The sequence below is a fragment of the Hylobates moloch genome, unplaced genomic scaffold, assembly GCF_009828535.3.
Source record: "Hylobates moloch isolate HMO894 unplaced genomic scaffold, HMol_V3 SCAFFOLD_18, whole genome shotgun sequence".
Lineage (NCBI taxonomy): Eukaryota > Metazoa > Chordata > Mammalia > Primates > Hylobatidae > Hylobates > Hylobates moloch.
In genome coordinates this window covers 9332889-9348453 of record NW_026652293.1, presented here as the reverse complement: position 1 = coordinate 9348453, position 15565 = coordinate 9332889, and the positions used below count along the sequence as shown (strand labels likewise).

At 50.1% G+C, this 15565-nt stretch overlaps 1 protein-coding gene across 4 annotated transcripts in view; it reads right to left on the bottom strand.

Moving 5' to 3' along the window:
- PIK3C2B (phosphatidylinositol-4-phosphate 3-kinase catalytic subunit type 2 beta) overlaps window positions 1-15565 on the bottom strand; it is a 72259-nt gene that overhangs the window by 41630 nt on the left and 15064 nt on the right. For all 4 annotated transcript variants that reach the window (XR_009210751.1, XM_058430578.1, XM_032137155.2 and 1 more), the window contains 3 exons: window positions 4623-5642; window positions 960-1060; window positions 192-346 (listed from right to left, as the gene is read on the bottom strand). Coding sequence is in view for 3 of the 4 variants with exons in the window: in XM_058430578.1 (XP_058286561.1) it covers window positions 192-346; window positions 960-1060; window positions 4623-5555 (1189 nt within the window). In the remaining variant the exon portion in view is untranslated. The remainder of the gene's footprint in view (window positions 1-191; window positions 347-959; window positions 1061-4622; window positions 5643-15565) is intronic.

Below are 15565 nucleotides of genomic sequence, written 5' to 3'. Positions count from 1 at the left end.
CAAGTAGTTCAGAGTTGGGGAAAGTGACTGCACTAGAATGCTTGCCCCATAGCCAGCCCCTCACCCCCAAAGGAGCATCCTCACTGCCCTTCATCTAGGCCACAAGATGAGGTGGGAATAGAGTCTAAAACACAGTCATCCCCACCCCACTTCAAGGGATGCTCACACCCTTTCCACCCTCACTAACTTACAGTTGCAGGTGAAAGTGAGTGCCTCTTGAAGCCTGTCACACAACACAGTCACCTTCAGGTTGACCTCATCCCCGAGGTGCTCTGGGCTAGGGGTGACAGCACTCCAGACATAGCCAGTGAGGGAGTAGTCTTGGATGTCAGAGCCAGATCGAAGGCTGTACAGGAAGAAAAAAAAACCCTCACTGTGCCTTTAGAAGAGAGTAGTCAAGAAGAGGTCTGTTGGGACCCTCATGCTCTGAGGCTCAAGAGCCCCTCTGTCCCCACTCAGCCCAGCCCTCCAAATTTGCAGGCCAGGATGGGGGCAGTGGGGTAGCAGCTCTGAGAAACCCCCTTCTTGACACTTCTAATTGCAAAATGTTTCCCACCATTGAACAGTACAAATAGTTCTAAAATGACAAAGCTTTCCATGCTAAGTTTAATGGAAAATTTTTTATGAATCCATTTCCTTTCTCTTTTAGTTCCAGATAACATTCTTATCGCCAGCTGGGGTGCATTTGCTCTTAAGGGCAACTGAGGGTCAGACCCTAGAGTGATCAGGATACTTTGACCATTCAATGGAGGTTTCATGAATTTTGTTAAAAATGTGAGACTTCTAAGATTTCAAAAACCCTGCAGACACCTGCTGTAGGAAGCATTTTCACAGCTATGAACTGAGATTTATTTAATTATGGTGCTTCTTCCCTCCTAAAGAAAGTTCTGAAATGGATGGCCCTCCTCCCCATCCCCCATAGCCCTCCCAAATCCCCTGCCCCATTCTTTAACTCTTACATATCCAGCATGTGGCAAAATGCAGCAACCTCCTCATCTCTCTCTTCTGAGACCTCAAACAACTCATGGCCATTGGCAACGGTGTGGGGCCGGGAGCCCACCTTTAAGAGAAGAGCAGACGACTCAGTGCCTTTTCCCTCATGGTGTCCCCTCCCTATGAGGTACTCCCAGACCTAAACTCAAACTCTAGATGAAAAGACTTTCTAGTCACTGGACATTCAATGAAAGGGACACAAGAACATATGGGACATCCGGGAATACATGTATCTGCTGTCCTAGGAGACGAGGAGCCAAGTTGAAGAAGGAGGCGAAGCTCTGGCTGAGATGGACAAGAGTGTGGCCAAAGCCACTTCAGGAGGGGACAGTCTGATAAGTGTGAGGCAGCCGGTAAGGCAATCCAGGGCTGTTGGGCCGTTCTTGCAACACGGGCTTTCTGGGGGATTCTCCCAGAGGCGTGACAGGGAGCAGAGCAGGCAGCTGTTTTTCCCAGCCCCTCTACTGAGGCTAGAGCAGGTAGGCTGCCCAAATGGTGCCCAGGGAAGCTTGGCCCTGGTCTAAAGCCTCAATATCCACAAGCCCCAGGGACCCAAAGCAGAGAGAGACCCAGAACCCTTAGATAGAGGAGATGACTCAGACACATGTGCCTTCTGGGTAAACGCTATCCGAGGAAGAAAGCATCAAAGCAGTGGTCTGGTCAGGGGAGGACCTGGTAGAAGCTTGGCTCCTCTGGCTTCCGAGTCAGCCGGCTCTGAACGGCTGGAACGTCAGGGAGCCTGCCTTGGCCACACTTCCTCTCTCAAAATACGTGTGTGGTGGCGGGATTCTCAGACAAGGTCCCAAACGGTCTCCCATCCCAGAGCTGCTTTCAGTCACCCAGGAGGGTTCCTAAAGAAGCCCCTAGCAGGCCTGTAGCCCAGCCCTAGGGAGAAGGAAGTGAGGGGGAGGGAGAGCTGGTGCATGACAGGTTTCTGCCTGAGAGGTCTGCTCAGGGCAGCCTGGGAGGCCACACCGGGGAACGAGGCTTCAGTTCAGATGGAGATTTGGCCGGCATGTGGTTCCAACAGCTGTTTCTGAGGGGAGTCTAGCTCCGGCCTGTGCACGTTGCAACGCCTCACATCTCTCATCCAACCCACTGGCTACTCTCAAGTCCTCCCTGCCTCTTGGGGCAGATGACAGCAACTGAGCTCCTCATTTGAATATCCAGACTGTTTCCTCTGGTTGACCCTCTCTTGTTAGCCTTGCTCCCCTGGGTGTGCATGGGCGGCGGGGGGTGGGGGTGCACAGAGGGGAGGGCAGCAGTGGGGACAGTTGGCATGTGAGGCCCTGGCTCTGCCAAGTTCGTGCCTGTGTCCCAGTCAAAACAATAGTACCACTGTCAGCAATTAACCCGCAAGAGAAAGGAGAGCGAGAGGAAGAAAAAGAGAAAGAGAGACAGTTGGGGGAGGGAAGAGAAGGCAAGAGAGGGAGAGAGGGAGAGAACAGAGTGGCCACTGAAGGCCACTGTCATGCCCTTTCTGTACCACTCACTGGCACCATAAGAAAACAAAAGCCACTTACGTTTGCCCGGCTGGCAGGCCCTGGTGGCATCGCCCGATGCTGGCTGGGGGAGTCTGCCGGGCAGAGGCTGGCAGCGGGGGTATCAGGCTGGCATTTGGAGCCAGCCAGTTCCAGAGCTGGCTCCGCTGGCCTGGGATAAGGAGGTTCCCTCCGGCTGGAAGCCCGATGAAAGCGGGGCGGTGGTATAGGCCGAGGGCCCAAGGGGTCCCCCCTCCCAGTAGGCTGAGCCCCTGCAACAAGCTGAGCCGGGGAGGACCAAGGCCGCATTTCCCCACTCAGAACTGGCAAGAGCTTTTTGCTTTGTGCCCGCTTCTTCAAGGAGATTCTGGGCTGAGCTCTGTCTCAGAACTCTGATGACATGCAGGAGATGGGGAAGGGTGAGGGAGTAGGGGAGGCAGGAGAGAGAAGGAGTGACAGAGGTGACCACCTACCAGGGTGCCCTGACTCAGTGAGCAGGCCCAGCTGGGTGTGAGGAGCTCAGAGCTGGGAACAGGAATCTCCCAGTCCCTATAAATAGCGAGAACAGCCCCACCTCTCAGAGCAGGGCCTTTAAAAATCCCTGAGCTCTAGGGATGTGGCTTATCCCAGGAGCTGATTCTGCTTTTGGGGGGACTCTCTTAGCAGAAGCAGAGGAAGGAAGAACTGTGGAGCTCTTCAGAGTTGGGAAGGTTCCCAAAGGCTAGACACAAGGTGGGAAAACCCCAGTGCCCCTTAAACAATGGCTAAGGAGGAAGCCAGGACGGAATGAAGTGGAATGTTAAGCTGTCACAGAAGGCATCAGCAGCCAGGGGCATTGGCTCACGCCTGTAATCCCAGAACTTTGGGAGGCCAAAGTGGACAGATCACCTGAGGTCAGGAGTTCGAGACCAGCCTGGCCAATGTGGTGAAATCCCGTCTCTACTAAAAATACAAAAATTAGCTGGGCGTGGTGGCAGGTGCCTGTAATCCCAGCTACTTGGGAGGCTGAGGCAGGAGAATCTCTTGAACTTGGGAGGCAGAGGCTGCAGTGAGCTGAGATCATGCCACTGCACTCCAGCCTGGGCGACACAGTGAGACTCTGTCTCAAAAAAAAAAAAGGCATCAGCCATGGGGGTGTCACTTGTCTCTTGACTCCTTGCAGCCAGGGTTTCCAGGGACCAAGGATGAAACACAAAGAGGCCTTCTGGTCCCACCCGGGAGATGCTGCTGAAGCTTCCCTAAACCAGAAAAAAGATCAGAGCTGCCCTGGAATCTGCCTGGGGGCTTTGACTTAGATAGTTCGCTATCTTACATTATGTACTGATAAAAATAAAACTATTTGTCATACTGCATATTTTTTCTCAATATTTTCATTGTGAGAAGAGAATGGGTAGAGATGAATAATGCGAGGGTTGCACGACAATGTGACTGTCGTCAGGGCCACTGACTGCACACTTACAAATGGTTACGGTGGTGAATTTTACATTACGTATATTTTATCACAATAAAGAACAGAGCAGGGAGAAAGAGAGAGAGAGAAAGAGAGAAGGAGAGGAGGAGAGAGAGGGCTTAGGAACGAGAGAGGCCAGGGCTGAATGCTGGCCCTGCTATTGCTTGCTGTGTGGCTTTGGACTATCAGGAAGGGTTGTTGTGGAGATCTGGACCAGGGTCTGGCATTCAGTGGGCACTAAACAAGTGGTTACTATTGTGAATGATCTTCATCGCCATGCAGCGTTTTTGGCAGCGCAGGGCCTCGGAGCAAGCGGAAGCAACTTGCTCCGGTCCAGAGGGCCATTCAGCCAGTCAATAATGAATCCCCTAACTCTCAATTCAGTCCTTATATCAGGAAGCAGGCACACGCTAGGAACCAGGATTCCCAAATGCCTGCCCCAGAAGGGCCGTTTTGGCCAAGATACATGAAACCTGGCCCTGAGAAGGAGCCCTCCCTCTACTGGTGTCCACCCTTAATCAAGCCTCCCTTGGACCTCCCCCACCAGGGCCAGGGTCCCAGTGGCAGAAAAAGAGGGTAGGAGAGGCCTAAAGGGGTAAGGACTTGGCAGAGTTGGATGTAGAACAGCAGAGACACTAGTCCCTGTTTCTGAAGGACATGGAGAAACGAAGGCAGGAGAAACACAAGAAGGTCCTCACCGGGGCTGCAGAAATCCGGCGGTTCTTGCCAGGCGTCGCATTCTTTCGGTTGCCATAGCGGGAGGCATAGGTGCGGGGGGGCACCTGAGGGGGCATAGTCTTGCTCCTGGCCACAGGTTTTCCAGAGGTGTCTTTGCTGAAGTCTAGGGGCCCTCGGCCCTCCTTCCAGCCCCTGGTGGCATCCCGCAACATCTCCGCATCATAGGTCGATTTCAAGTTGAGCCTAGTAATTGCATCATTGATACCATCATAGTCCACAGACCCCAGTAGGCGCCCCTGACCCCCACCTCCTGGCACCTCTTCCTCTTCTAGGATCCGATGCTCTAGCAGTTTGCCCGGCAATTGTTCGACCAAAGAGAAAGTGTTGATGTCATTGGGCTGGGAGATCTTGGAGGATGACGGGGACCCCTTTCTGGGAGGCAGGGGAGGGGTATCCCAGATAGAAGCTCGGGGAGGCAGAGGAGGTGGGGATAGTTTCTTGCAAGAGCCCTCTATGTCCCCTGGTCCTGGGGACGAAGAGACTCCCCCATCTGAACTATCAAAAATGTAGAGATAGTCTCCAGACAGGGAGCCTTTGGGCCAGGGATCTGAGCCAGGCTGGGGCCCTTGGGAGGTAGAGTGGTTAGGCGGCCCTTCCTGTGGGGAGAGTGAGTTGTAGTTGAGGGTAGGATCAGAGCCAGAGAGACCGCGTAACAGCTTGAGGTCGGTCCGCCTTCCTGCTGGCTTGCTGTAGAAGTCTACCCCAGGCTCATCCCAGCTGATGAGAGAGGGGTCTGCGTTCTGCTTGGCTCTGTTCTCCTCCTTGTCATGCCGGAGCCGGGACAGGGCATCATACTCCATCTGCAGGGCTTCGGCCATCGCCAGCTCTTTGCGGCTGATGCCCACCGACTCCAGGGACTTCCAGTGTTCCCCATTGCCCTGAGTCGAAGACATGGTGAGGATGGGGGACACAGGCGACAAAGAAGTCTCTACTTCCTGTCAACGTCAGTTCTGGAGGGTTGTGACATGGTGTCTGGGCGCCTGCAGGTTAGGGGTAAAAATATCAATCAGTCACAAAGAGAGATTTACTAATAATCCATAATAATCCAATTTAGGTGACATTATCTGGGCCAGTGCCTGCTTCTTCAGTGTGTACAACTAATGGAATGTACAGGAAGATGGAGGAAAAAAGGGGTACCAAGACAACTTTACCTATTTATTATATCCAACTACCCATCCATTCATCTCTACATACCTCATCTCTGTGCCCTAATCCCTATACTCACCTCTGTCATTTGTGCCCCAAAAAGAGAGAGACGCACCTCTTTTTTTTTTTTTTTTTTTTGAGACAGAGTCTCGCTGTGTTGCCCAGGCTGGAATGCAATGGTGCAATCTTGGCTCACTGCAACCTCTGCCTCCCGGGTTCAAGTGATTCGCCTGCCTCAGCCTCCCCAGTAGCTGAGATTACAGGTGCCCAGCATCGCGCCTGGCTAATTTTTGTATTTTTAGTAGAGATGGGGTTTTGTCATGTTGGCCAGGCTGGTTTCGAACTCTTGACCTCAGGTGATCCACCCGCCTCGGCCTCACAAAGTGTTGGGATTACAGGCGTGAGCCACCACGCCCACCCAAGAGGCACCTTCTATTAGCCAAGAAGAAGAGATGGAAGCAAAGCTTCTCCAGTCAATTTGAAGAGGACAGCTCTCATACACTACTGGTGGGGAATGTAAAATGGTACAACCACTTTGGAAAACAGGCGGCTTCTTAAAAAGGTAAACATAACATAAGATTCAACTATCACTCCTACTTATCCAAGAAAAATAAAAGCATATGTCTACACAAAGACTTGTTCATGAATATAAACAGCAGCTTTATTTGTAATATCCCAAAATGCCCATCAACAGTGAATGGATTTTTTAAAATGTGATGTCTATACAATTAAATACTACTTGGCAATAAAAAGGAATGAATTATTGACAAATGCAATAACAAGGCTAATCTTAAAATAGCTTTGCTGAGTAAAAGATGCCAGACAAAACAGTATGAGTATGTATGATTCCATTTACATAAAATTCTGGGAAATGCAAACTGATCTATAACGACAGAAAGCAGATCAGTGGTATCTGGGGGGCAGAGTGGAAAGAGGGGTGGATTACAGAGGGACACAAGGGAACCTTTGGAGGTGATGAATATGTTCATTATCTTGATTGTGATCATGGCTTCACTGGTACACTCACATGTCAAAACTTATCAAATTATACACTTTCAATATGTATATTTTATTATATGTCAATTACACCTCAATAAAACTATAAATGAAAAGTACAAGAGAACCCTGTGAAACAGACCTTGTAATTACTCAGTTTGCATTAGGATCCTCCCAAAATACACCAATATATAAAATAAAACAAAGCTTTCCAACAGGTGAGACCCAGCTACCTGATGTCTTACAGGTGTGCCAAAATATTGATCCCCCCCAGCCCTCAGGAAGCCACACAGGATCTCCAGGCCAGTGCTTCCACTTACTTCTGTGGTAGTATCCTTTTCTCCAGAAGCCATGACGTGAACAGAGTTGAGAAGCACTCAACAAATGGTGGTAATGACAAGGTCAGTCTGGCCCAGTGGTTCTCAACCCCAGCTGCAACATTAGCAACACTGGGGGAACTTTTTTTTTTTTTGAAACGGAGTCTCACTCTGTCGCCCAGGCTGGAGTACAGTGGGGGGATCTCGGCTCACTGCAAGCTCCACCTCCCGGGTTCACGCCATTCTCCTGCCTCAGCCTCCCGAGTAGCTGGGACTACAGGCACCCGCCACCAGGCCCAGCTAATTTGTTGTATTTTTAGTAGAGACGGGGTTTCACCATGTTAGCCAGGATGGTCTCGATCTCCTGACCTTGTGATCCACCCACCTCGGCCTCCCAAAGTGCTGGGATTACAGATGCGAGCCACCGCACCCGGCCCGACTGGGGGAACTTTTAAAAAGTACCGAAGCCCAGCCGGGTACGGTGGCTCACGCCTATAATCCCAGCACTTTGGGAGGCTAAGGCGGATGGATCACCCAAGGTTGGGAGTTCGAGACCAGCCTGGCTAACATGGTGAAACCTCATTTCTACTAAAAATACAAAAAATTAGCCAGGCGTGGTGGCACGCGTCTGTAATCCCAGCTACTCAGGAGGCTGAGGCAGGAGAATCGCTTGAACCCAGGAGGCAGAGGTTGCAGTGAGCCGAGATTGCATCATTGTACCCCGGCTTGGGCAACAAGAGCAAAAGTCTGTCTAAAAAAAAAAAAAAAAAGTACTGAAGCCTGAATACTCTCAAGAGATTCTGATTTAATTGCTCTGCGGTAGGGTAATGGTATTTTTTAAAAACTCCCCAGGAGATTCTAATGTGTAGCCCAACCTCAGAACTGTGGATCTATGAATGTGTGTTTGTGATTAGGTTGGGGGAGACCAGTGTGAAGTAGTCACTTCTGACTCTTAGCATCAGCAGCCAAGAGGTTGACAGTTCCATAAAAATTATCGGAAAATGTTCATTCTATTGTACTGCTTCACCCAACAGGTAACAAACATGAAATTACACCTCATGATTAGAACGTTGAAAACATCAATAGGAAAAAGGCTCAGATAGATTCTTGGGTGGCAAGTTGCTTAGATTCAAAGTAAGTTAGGACAAAGGTATCCCTTACCCTGGGGTGCCCTCCCAGGACCCTGGTACATCTGTCAGGTATAGGCACAGGACCCTGGTCTGAAGGGTTCTGGCTCAGTGAATCTGACAACTATTGCACTTAGGAATTAGTTCACCAAGGACAGACCAGCCCAAGCCCAGCCTCAGGGTATCTAAAGCAGTTCACTGTGAACTTAATTTCTCTGCCTTTCCACAGCTCCTTACAGATCACTTTTTATCCACAGTGGGTATGAGGGAGTCTTGCTATTTGAAATTCAAAGGAGTAGCATAAGCAGATAGAGATATCCAGAACCTAGCTGCCTGGAGCTGGGAGACTAGTCCCAGGAAAAGGAGGGCCTAGTGCCTTACAGATAGGAGATAACAGATAAATGCTCAAAGTTGGATTGGGCTTAAGTATGTTAATCCAGAGAATGACTGTATTTTCGGCACTGAGCTAGGACAAACAGAGTATTAAGATTTGCCTTAGCAGGCACTATTGTGAGGAGGAAAATTCAGGCCATTGGAAACAATCTTTTTCAACTTCCAGCCTCTCTTCTAACACCCACTTGTGCATACTTGCACTCAGCTTCACTTTCTTCCTTTTGGCCCAGGGGAAGCAGATTCCTGCCTCCTGCTGAGGCACAATCCTCTTCTGCTCTTGCCCCATCCACTTCATCTCTAGGATAATGCTCCATGGATTTCCCTTCCCTCTCTATCTTCAATCTCTTCTCCTTAACATGGTTTTTCTCTTCAGCACATAAACATGCTTCACCTAATCTTAACAAGAAAGGAAAAACCCCGAACCCTAAACACTTCCCCTTGACTTTTTTTTTTTTGTTTTTTTTTTTTTGAGATGGAGTTTCACTCTTGTTGCCCAGGCTGGAGTGCAATGGCGCGATCTCGGCTCACTGCAAGCTCTGCCTCCAGGGTTCAAGCGATTCTCCTGCCTCAGCCTCCCGAGTAGCTGGGATTGCAGGTATGCGCCACCACGCCCAGCTAATTTTGTATTTTTAGTAGAGACAGAGTTTCTCCATGTTGGTCAGGCTTGTCGTGAACTCCCAACCTCAGGGCGATCCGTCCACCTTGGCTTCCCAAAGTGCTGGGATTACAGGCGTGAGCCACGGTGCCCAGCTCCCCTTGACTTTTTGTCCTCTCTGTTTATCCTTCTGTTCTCAGCCAAGCTTCCAGAGAATGGACTACACCTGATGTTTCCAAATTCTCCCTTCCCATTTACTCTTTAACTCACTGTAATCTGGTGTCTGCCCCCCACATCCCACTAAAACTGCTCCAGCGCCAATGCCTGGGCTGCCCAGTTCGGTAGCCATTTCCACCTGCCTGGACATTGCTGCTGTATTTGGCTCTCCAAACCATTCCCTTCTTCCTTAAACCCTCTCCCCCTGGCTTTCATGAAGATATTTTTTTCTTGTTCTCCAACTCCTCCTTCTTTGTCTTCCTCTTCCTTTGTCCACCCCTGAAATGTTGGTGTTGGCTCAGGATTCTATTCTCAGCTTACTGTTAACTCTACCCCCTCTGCTTGGGCAATCTCATCTATTCTTGTTTCCTATCCATACTACTCACATGTTGATGATTCCAAATATGTATCTCTCCTTCAAGTTTATATGCCCACTCATATCTCAAAATCCAAATGTCCAAAACTCAACTATCATCTTCTTTCCTCCCCACAATCTGCTCCTTGCTCTTGGTTCCCCATTGTGGTGAATGGCACCACCCAGTCCCCCAAGCTAAAAATCCTGCAGTCATCCTAGAGTCCCCCTTCCTTTCACCCCTCTCTCCAATTGCCAAGGCCTGCCACCTTTTCCTCCTTAATACTTCCCAAAGCTAATCTTTCCTTCTATCCTAACTGTGGTTGCCCTAATTCAAGCCCTTATCTTCTCTCATTTGGGCTATTACAATGGCCTCCTAATAGTCCTTTTCCCTACTAACCTTGGCCTCTTCAAGGCTTTTTCACAGAACATCCTGAGGGCTCTTCCTAAAATGTAAATCTGATCACCCTGCTTCCTGCCTAAGATATTTCAAAGGCTCTCTGATTTCTCTATAAGACTCTCTCCTGCCCCGCTCTCCCTCTCGTCTCCAACCATTCCTGACCACGTATGTGATACCTCTGTGATTTGGTTCAAGTTGTTCCAATTTGCTATTTGCTATTGGCTCCCAATAGCAACCAGTGTATATCTCAAACACAGGCTTGAGATATTTTATTCAAAATTACATGTTTATGGATCTATCACCCCTACTATGTTCCTCAAGTTCCAAATTCCCATCATTTCCACCGAGCTTGAACTGGAACGTCAGGGCAGAACCTTCTGCGAGGTGGGGAATTTTCAGACATGGAGATGGGTGGTCAGGATATAGGTGGTGTGCTGCTTAGTATCCTTCAAACACAGGACTGGGTTTTGGAACTAACCAGGTTGGATTGGCATCTGTAAGGTGGGTGCAAGGAAGGCAAGAAAACCACACAGTCCCTTCCAGCCCTGGGATTCCTTGATTCCAACCTACTGATTCCTTAGGTCAAATCTCTCAGGACTCCAAAGTCACAGGAAAGAGAAGGAAAGGTCCCAGGGTGATGCAAGCAGGCGCTGTTCCTGAAGCTCTTCCCAGACTGAAATTCAGACGGAGGAAAGGCGAGCTACCCCTCTCTAACCACCATCCTCCTGGCTCTGGGCCAGGCCGCCACTAGACTGTCTCAGCCACACAGGGAAGGAAGTCCAGCCCTCTGACAGATCTCACGCCCGGGGCCACACTGGCAATGCTCCTCCCAAAGGCTCAGCACTCAGCTCACTATGATGCTGAGAGGTGGCAGTGAGGAAATAGGACAAACAGCATCCCCCACAGGACCAGGAGGGCCACCCCCAAGGTGAAGTGAAGGTTCAGAGAGCAGCAGCCAGACACGAGGGAACTCCAGAGACGGAAAGACAGGAGCAACCAGTCCCAGCGACCTTGAAACACAGCGAGCTGGCTTCCTCTAAAAATTCAAGCCCTAGATTTCATTTTCCAGGACTAGAGGACATGCAGAAAGTATTTTAGGAATCAGGGTTTCATGTTTCCTGCCTCCCCCCTTCCCCAATTCAGTTCTCTCTCTGTCAGGCTCTACATTAGAAATTGCTCTAGGGCCAGGCGTGGTGGCTCATGTCTGTAATCCCAGGACTTTGGGAAGCCAAGGCAGGGGGATTGCTTGAGCCCAGGGTTCAAGACCATCCCTATGGGGGGAAAAGAATTAGCTGGGTGTGGTGGCATGCACCTGTAGTCCCAGCTACTGGGAAGGGTGAAGTGGATGGATCGCTTGGGCCTGGGAGTTTGAGGCTACAGCGAGCCGTGATCGTGCCATTGCACTCCAGTCTGAGTGTAGAGTAAAATTAAATTAAAATTAAAATAAAGATTGCTCTATTCCCTTAGTCTTCAAGGGCTACTAGGGATTCTGTATAAAAGCAAATAGCCATGTCGGTCCCTTGAAAGAGGAAAGGTAGATCAGGGCCTGCGTCTCTGCTACTCTGCAGCCCATCCAGGGAGAGATGGCTGGGGCCAGTGTCACTATGTCACACAACTCTAGGGGGCATCCCACACATTGTATTCTATGTGAGTGATACCCCCTGACCACAAAAAAGAAAACCATGTGAATGGTGCCTCCTGGAGTTATACACCTTGGTGGTTCAGGCTGCGTTCTCTCCTAATGTCCACCTCTTAGAAAACAGACGGAAATCGTCCAGAAGGTCTGTTACAGCCAGTTTTCTTTCACCACCTGCCTGCAATAATTGTTAACATTTCCCCACATTTGCTCTCTTTCTTGCTCTGCTTTACCATTTAAAAGTAAGATGCCCTTTGCAAAGTGTTTGTAAGAAACACTTTGCCTCTAAAAACTTCAGCCTGAATCTCTAAGAGCAAGGGCATTCTCCTATGTAAAACACAATGCCATGAGCACACCCACAAAACTTAACATTGACAACAATAATATTATCTAATGCACACTCCACATTTGAGTGACCGCAGTTGTCATCTGAGAAGCTTTAAAAATGTACACATTCCCGACCTCTCCTCTGGAGGTTCTGACTCAGTAGAGTGAATCCCTGGATGCTGGATGCTTCAAAAGCCCCTAAAGTGATTCAAATGTGCAGGCAGGTTTGACCCCACAGAAGAGGGTTTCAGAAGTCTCAGGAAGACAAGAGGACCTGGGTAGAGGCACCCCAAAAGGCACCAGTCAGCTGATGAAACAAGAGGACATGCTTATGGCCAAGCAGGTCGGTGCCAGGGTCTGAGCTGCACCAGGCACCAAACTCAGTCTCACAGCTGCCCACAGATGGCTGAGGGCTGGCCGGGGAGGAAATGGGGTCAGGACAGAGTGACACAATGGTTCAGAGTCAAAGGGCGGAAAGAAAGGAGAGGACACTCCCTCCAGTGGAGCTGGTTCAGTTTAGTCCCTGTGCCAGAGGGGGAGGAGCCCAGGGGCCACCACTGGAGCCAGTGGGTGGTGAGGGTTCCTGCTGTCTTGCTGGAAGGCACCCTAACAGAACTGCTCTGCTTGGGACTGGGAGAATCTAGAGGGGTCTGGGTCATCTCTTCCCCATACCCTGAGCCACAGATTGGATCCCAAAGGGTGTTGTGTACCAGCTACATGCCAGGCCAGGCACATACGTATCTAAAGAGTAGAAGTATTCAGATGACTATGGCACAATTCCAGGGAGCTTACAATCTAGCAAAGGTGGCAGACACATACATAAAGAATTCAATCCCCTCTTGGGGTGTAAAGCAGGAAGGAAGAAGGTACTGCATGTCTTGGACCATCTTCAGTGGGTAGGGAAAATGGAAAGCTCTCAAGCAAGGCGGTGAAGAATATGCAGGGTTTCAAGCCCCCAGTCTTGGGCATCCTGATTTTCAGTAGATTTTACTAAGGGAAGAGACTCAGCTCTAGGACTTCCCCAGGAAGGGACCCTCAGCACGTCCCCTAAGGACAGGCAGGGTGAGGGAGTCAGAGGCCATAAGGACTTAAACCCTTTGGCGTCCAGGTTTTTCTCTTCAGAGAGGATCTGCACTTCTGTCCATCCCCCAGCACCCACACTCACCCATACCCCCAATCCCACCTCCTTTGCAGCCAGGGACCCTGCCCCGCATCTCACTCCACACACGTGCCGCTGGCTCCAACTGCCCCTCCCACAGCCCGGCTCTAACAGGGAACATCAACACACTCTGCCAGGAATCTGACTCCTACAGCAGGGAGGTGTATTAAGGTCAAGCAAGCCAGCTCCCCCAGCCTCCAACAGATGTGCATCTGATCCCTGCTTCCTTATGGAAAACCCACAGGTTGTATACAGCTCTATAAGCTTTTTTGATGGCAGGTCTATTACAGAATCACATGCATCAATAAGGTCTTTCTCTTCTCTAGTGTGCATGCCCTCTGGGTGCCTCTCATCTAGTTCCAAATGTGAGAAGACAAAATAACAGCTTGTGTTTTCTTCCCACTTATACATCCCCTCTCTAATAACCTCTATAGCTAAACTAAAGCAGCCCCACATGGTCTGGCATTTCCTACCAGGACTTACTCTCCATTCTTCTACTCTCTGGGCATACCATACCCTGGACTCTCCATTAATTTGAAGCCAAAGTGCACATAAGAGTTTAGTGGAAGTCTTTCTAGGTCCTAGACAATCAGAGGGACAGGAGCTTGGAGCCTGTGGGACACGGACACATAAAGTCAGGTCTGCATGCACTGCTGATTCCAACTCAGAGACCCCGATTCTAGCTCAGAAACCATCTGGTCTCATGCACACACATAGAATCCTTGGAGATCATAGCTCCTGCTACATACCCTGTAGACTGTGGGCTCTGCGTATGAGGAGAGACCAGGATGGAAGAGGTGAGGCAACTGTGGCTCCTCTAAAAACTTTCCTTCCTCTAGAGCTGGCAATTTTGATTGCAGGGCCAGGGACCAGAAGCTGGCAATCAACTGAACGGAACATTTGGCAAAGATGGAAGAAAAGCTTTGCCAGTATGTGTATTTCTAACCCAGGAATCATCCCAGGAGCCAGAGCAGCCACATCTCTGTCTGGTTCCTACTTCCTGCTTCCTCCTCCCCTCTTCCCTCACCCAAGAACCAATCCTTCTCATCCAGTTCACCCCAGGTTCCCTCTAAGGGCATGGTAGTTATGAGGGACTCCTCCAGCTTTCTTGGCCTTCCAGAGAAAGGTAGGGGGACAGGGAAGGTCCCAAGATGACCTCCCCTGACCAACCTTGGCCTCCAGTTGAGGAGACCATCGAGGGAACTTCTTTACACACATCTTTCACACCAGCCCATCCCGTATTAGAAAAACAACCACAGAATTTCCAAAAAGCAACACCTAGGAAACCCTAAACGCTCTGAAAATACCGTAGATGCTGTGAAGTATAAAAGAAGCTCCTCTGAAAGAAGACATAGAAAATGGGTGGAGTTGGAGATGAAGACACAGTAGCTCTCTTTAGGCCTGGCCTCCCCCATCTACCACCCTCCTCAGCTTTGCCTCAACACAGCATTTGCTTCCTATAAATTGAGGTCTCCTGCAAGGCCCAGATTGTCACCACTGTCACCTCCAGCCTCAGTTCAGCTTCCTTAGTTCGTGCCCTTGGGAATCCAGTTCTGCAGGATTCATTCCTGTGTGGGTGGGGAAAACTCCCTGGAGGATGCCAGCCTGTTCAGCAGAGTCCATAAAGCAAGTCCCAGCTGTTCCCATCCAGCCAGGGCACCAAAGTGAGGAAACAACATGCCAACAAGGCCCTGCTCTGCCTGGAGGGCTCATCGGAGAGAGGACAGGAGAGGCCACGGCAGAGGAGCTGCCTCCCCAGGTCTTCTGTACTGGGCTCAGCGGGGCTGGGCTAACCCATCGGGGTCTGCAAGGAGCAAGGAGGCAGTGTGGAGGCGTACTTCAAACGAGGGCCCAGCCCCATTACAAGGGGATGAGGATGTACGTCACCGCAGAGGCACTGGACTGACCAGAGAGCACTGAATAATGCCAGTGAGACCATCCTCCAGAAGGAAGACATCCTTGCTGGGCTGACACTTGCTTTTTGAGCAATTGTCTCCGATTCGTTCAATTATAATAATTGTTAGGGTGCTTTCTGGTAGCACCTTTCTCAGATGTCCGAAAGGTTCTCTCTGGTCTTGATGACAGGGTCCTCCTTTCTGTCCCAGATGAGAGGGAGGACCACTAAGGCTAAGTGGAGCTGTTCCAGAGTTGGGAAAAGATTGTAGACCCGATGAAGGGAGGCTGGCATGGTGAGAATACTCAGAAACACTCTTGGCCCCAGCCCTGTGCTCTCCCCTGC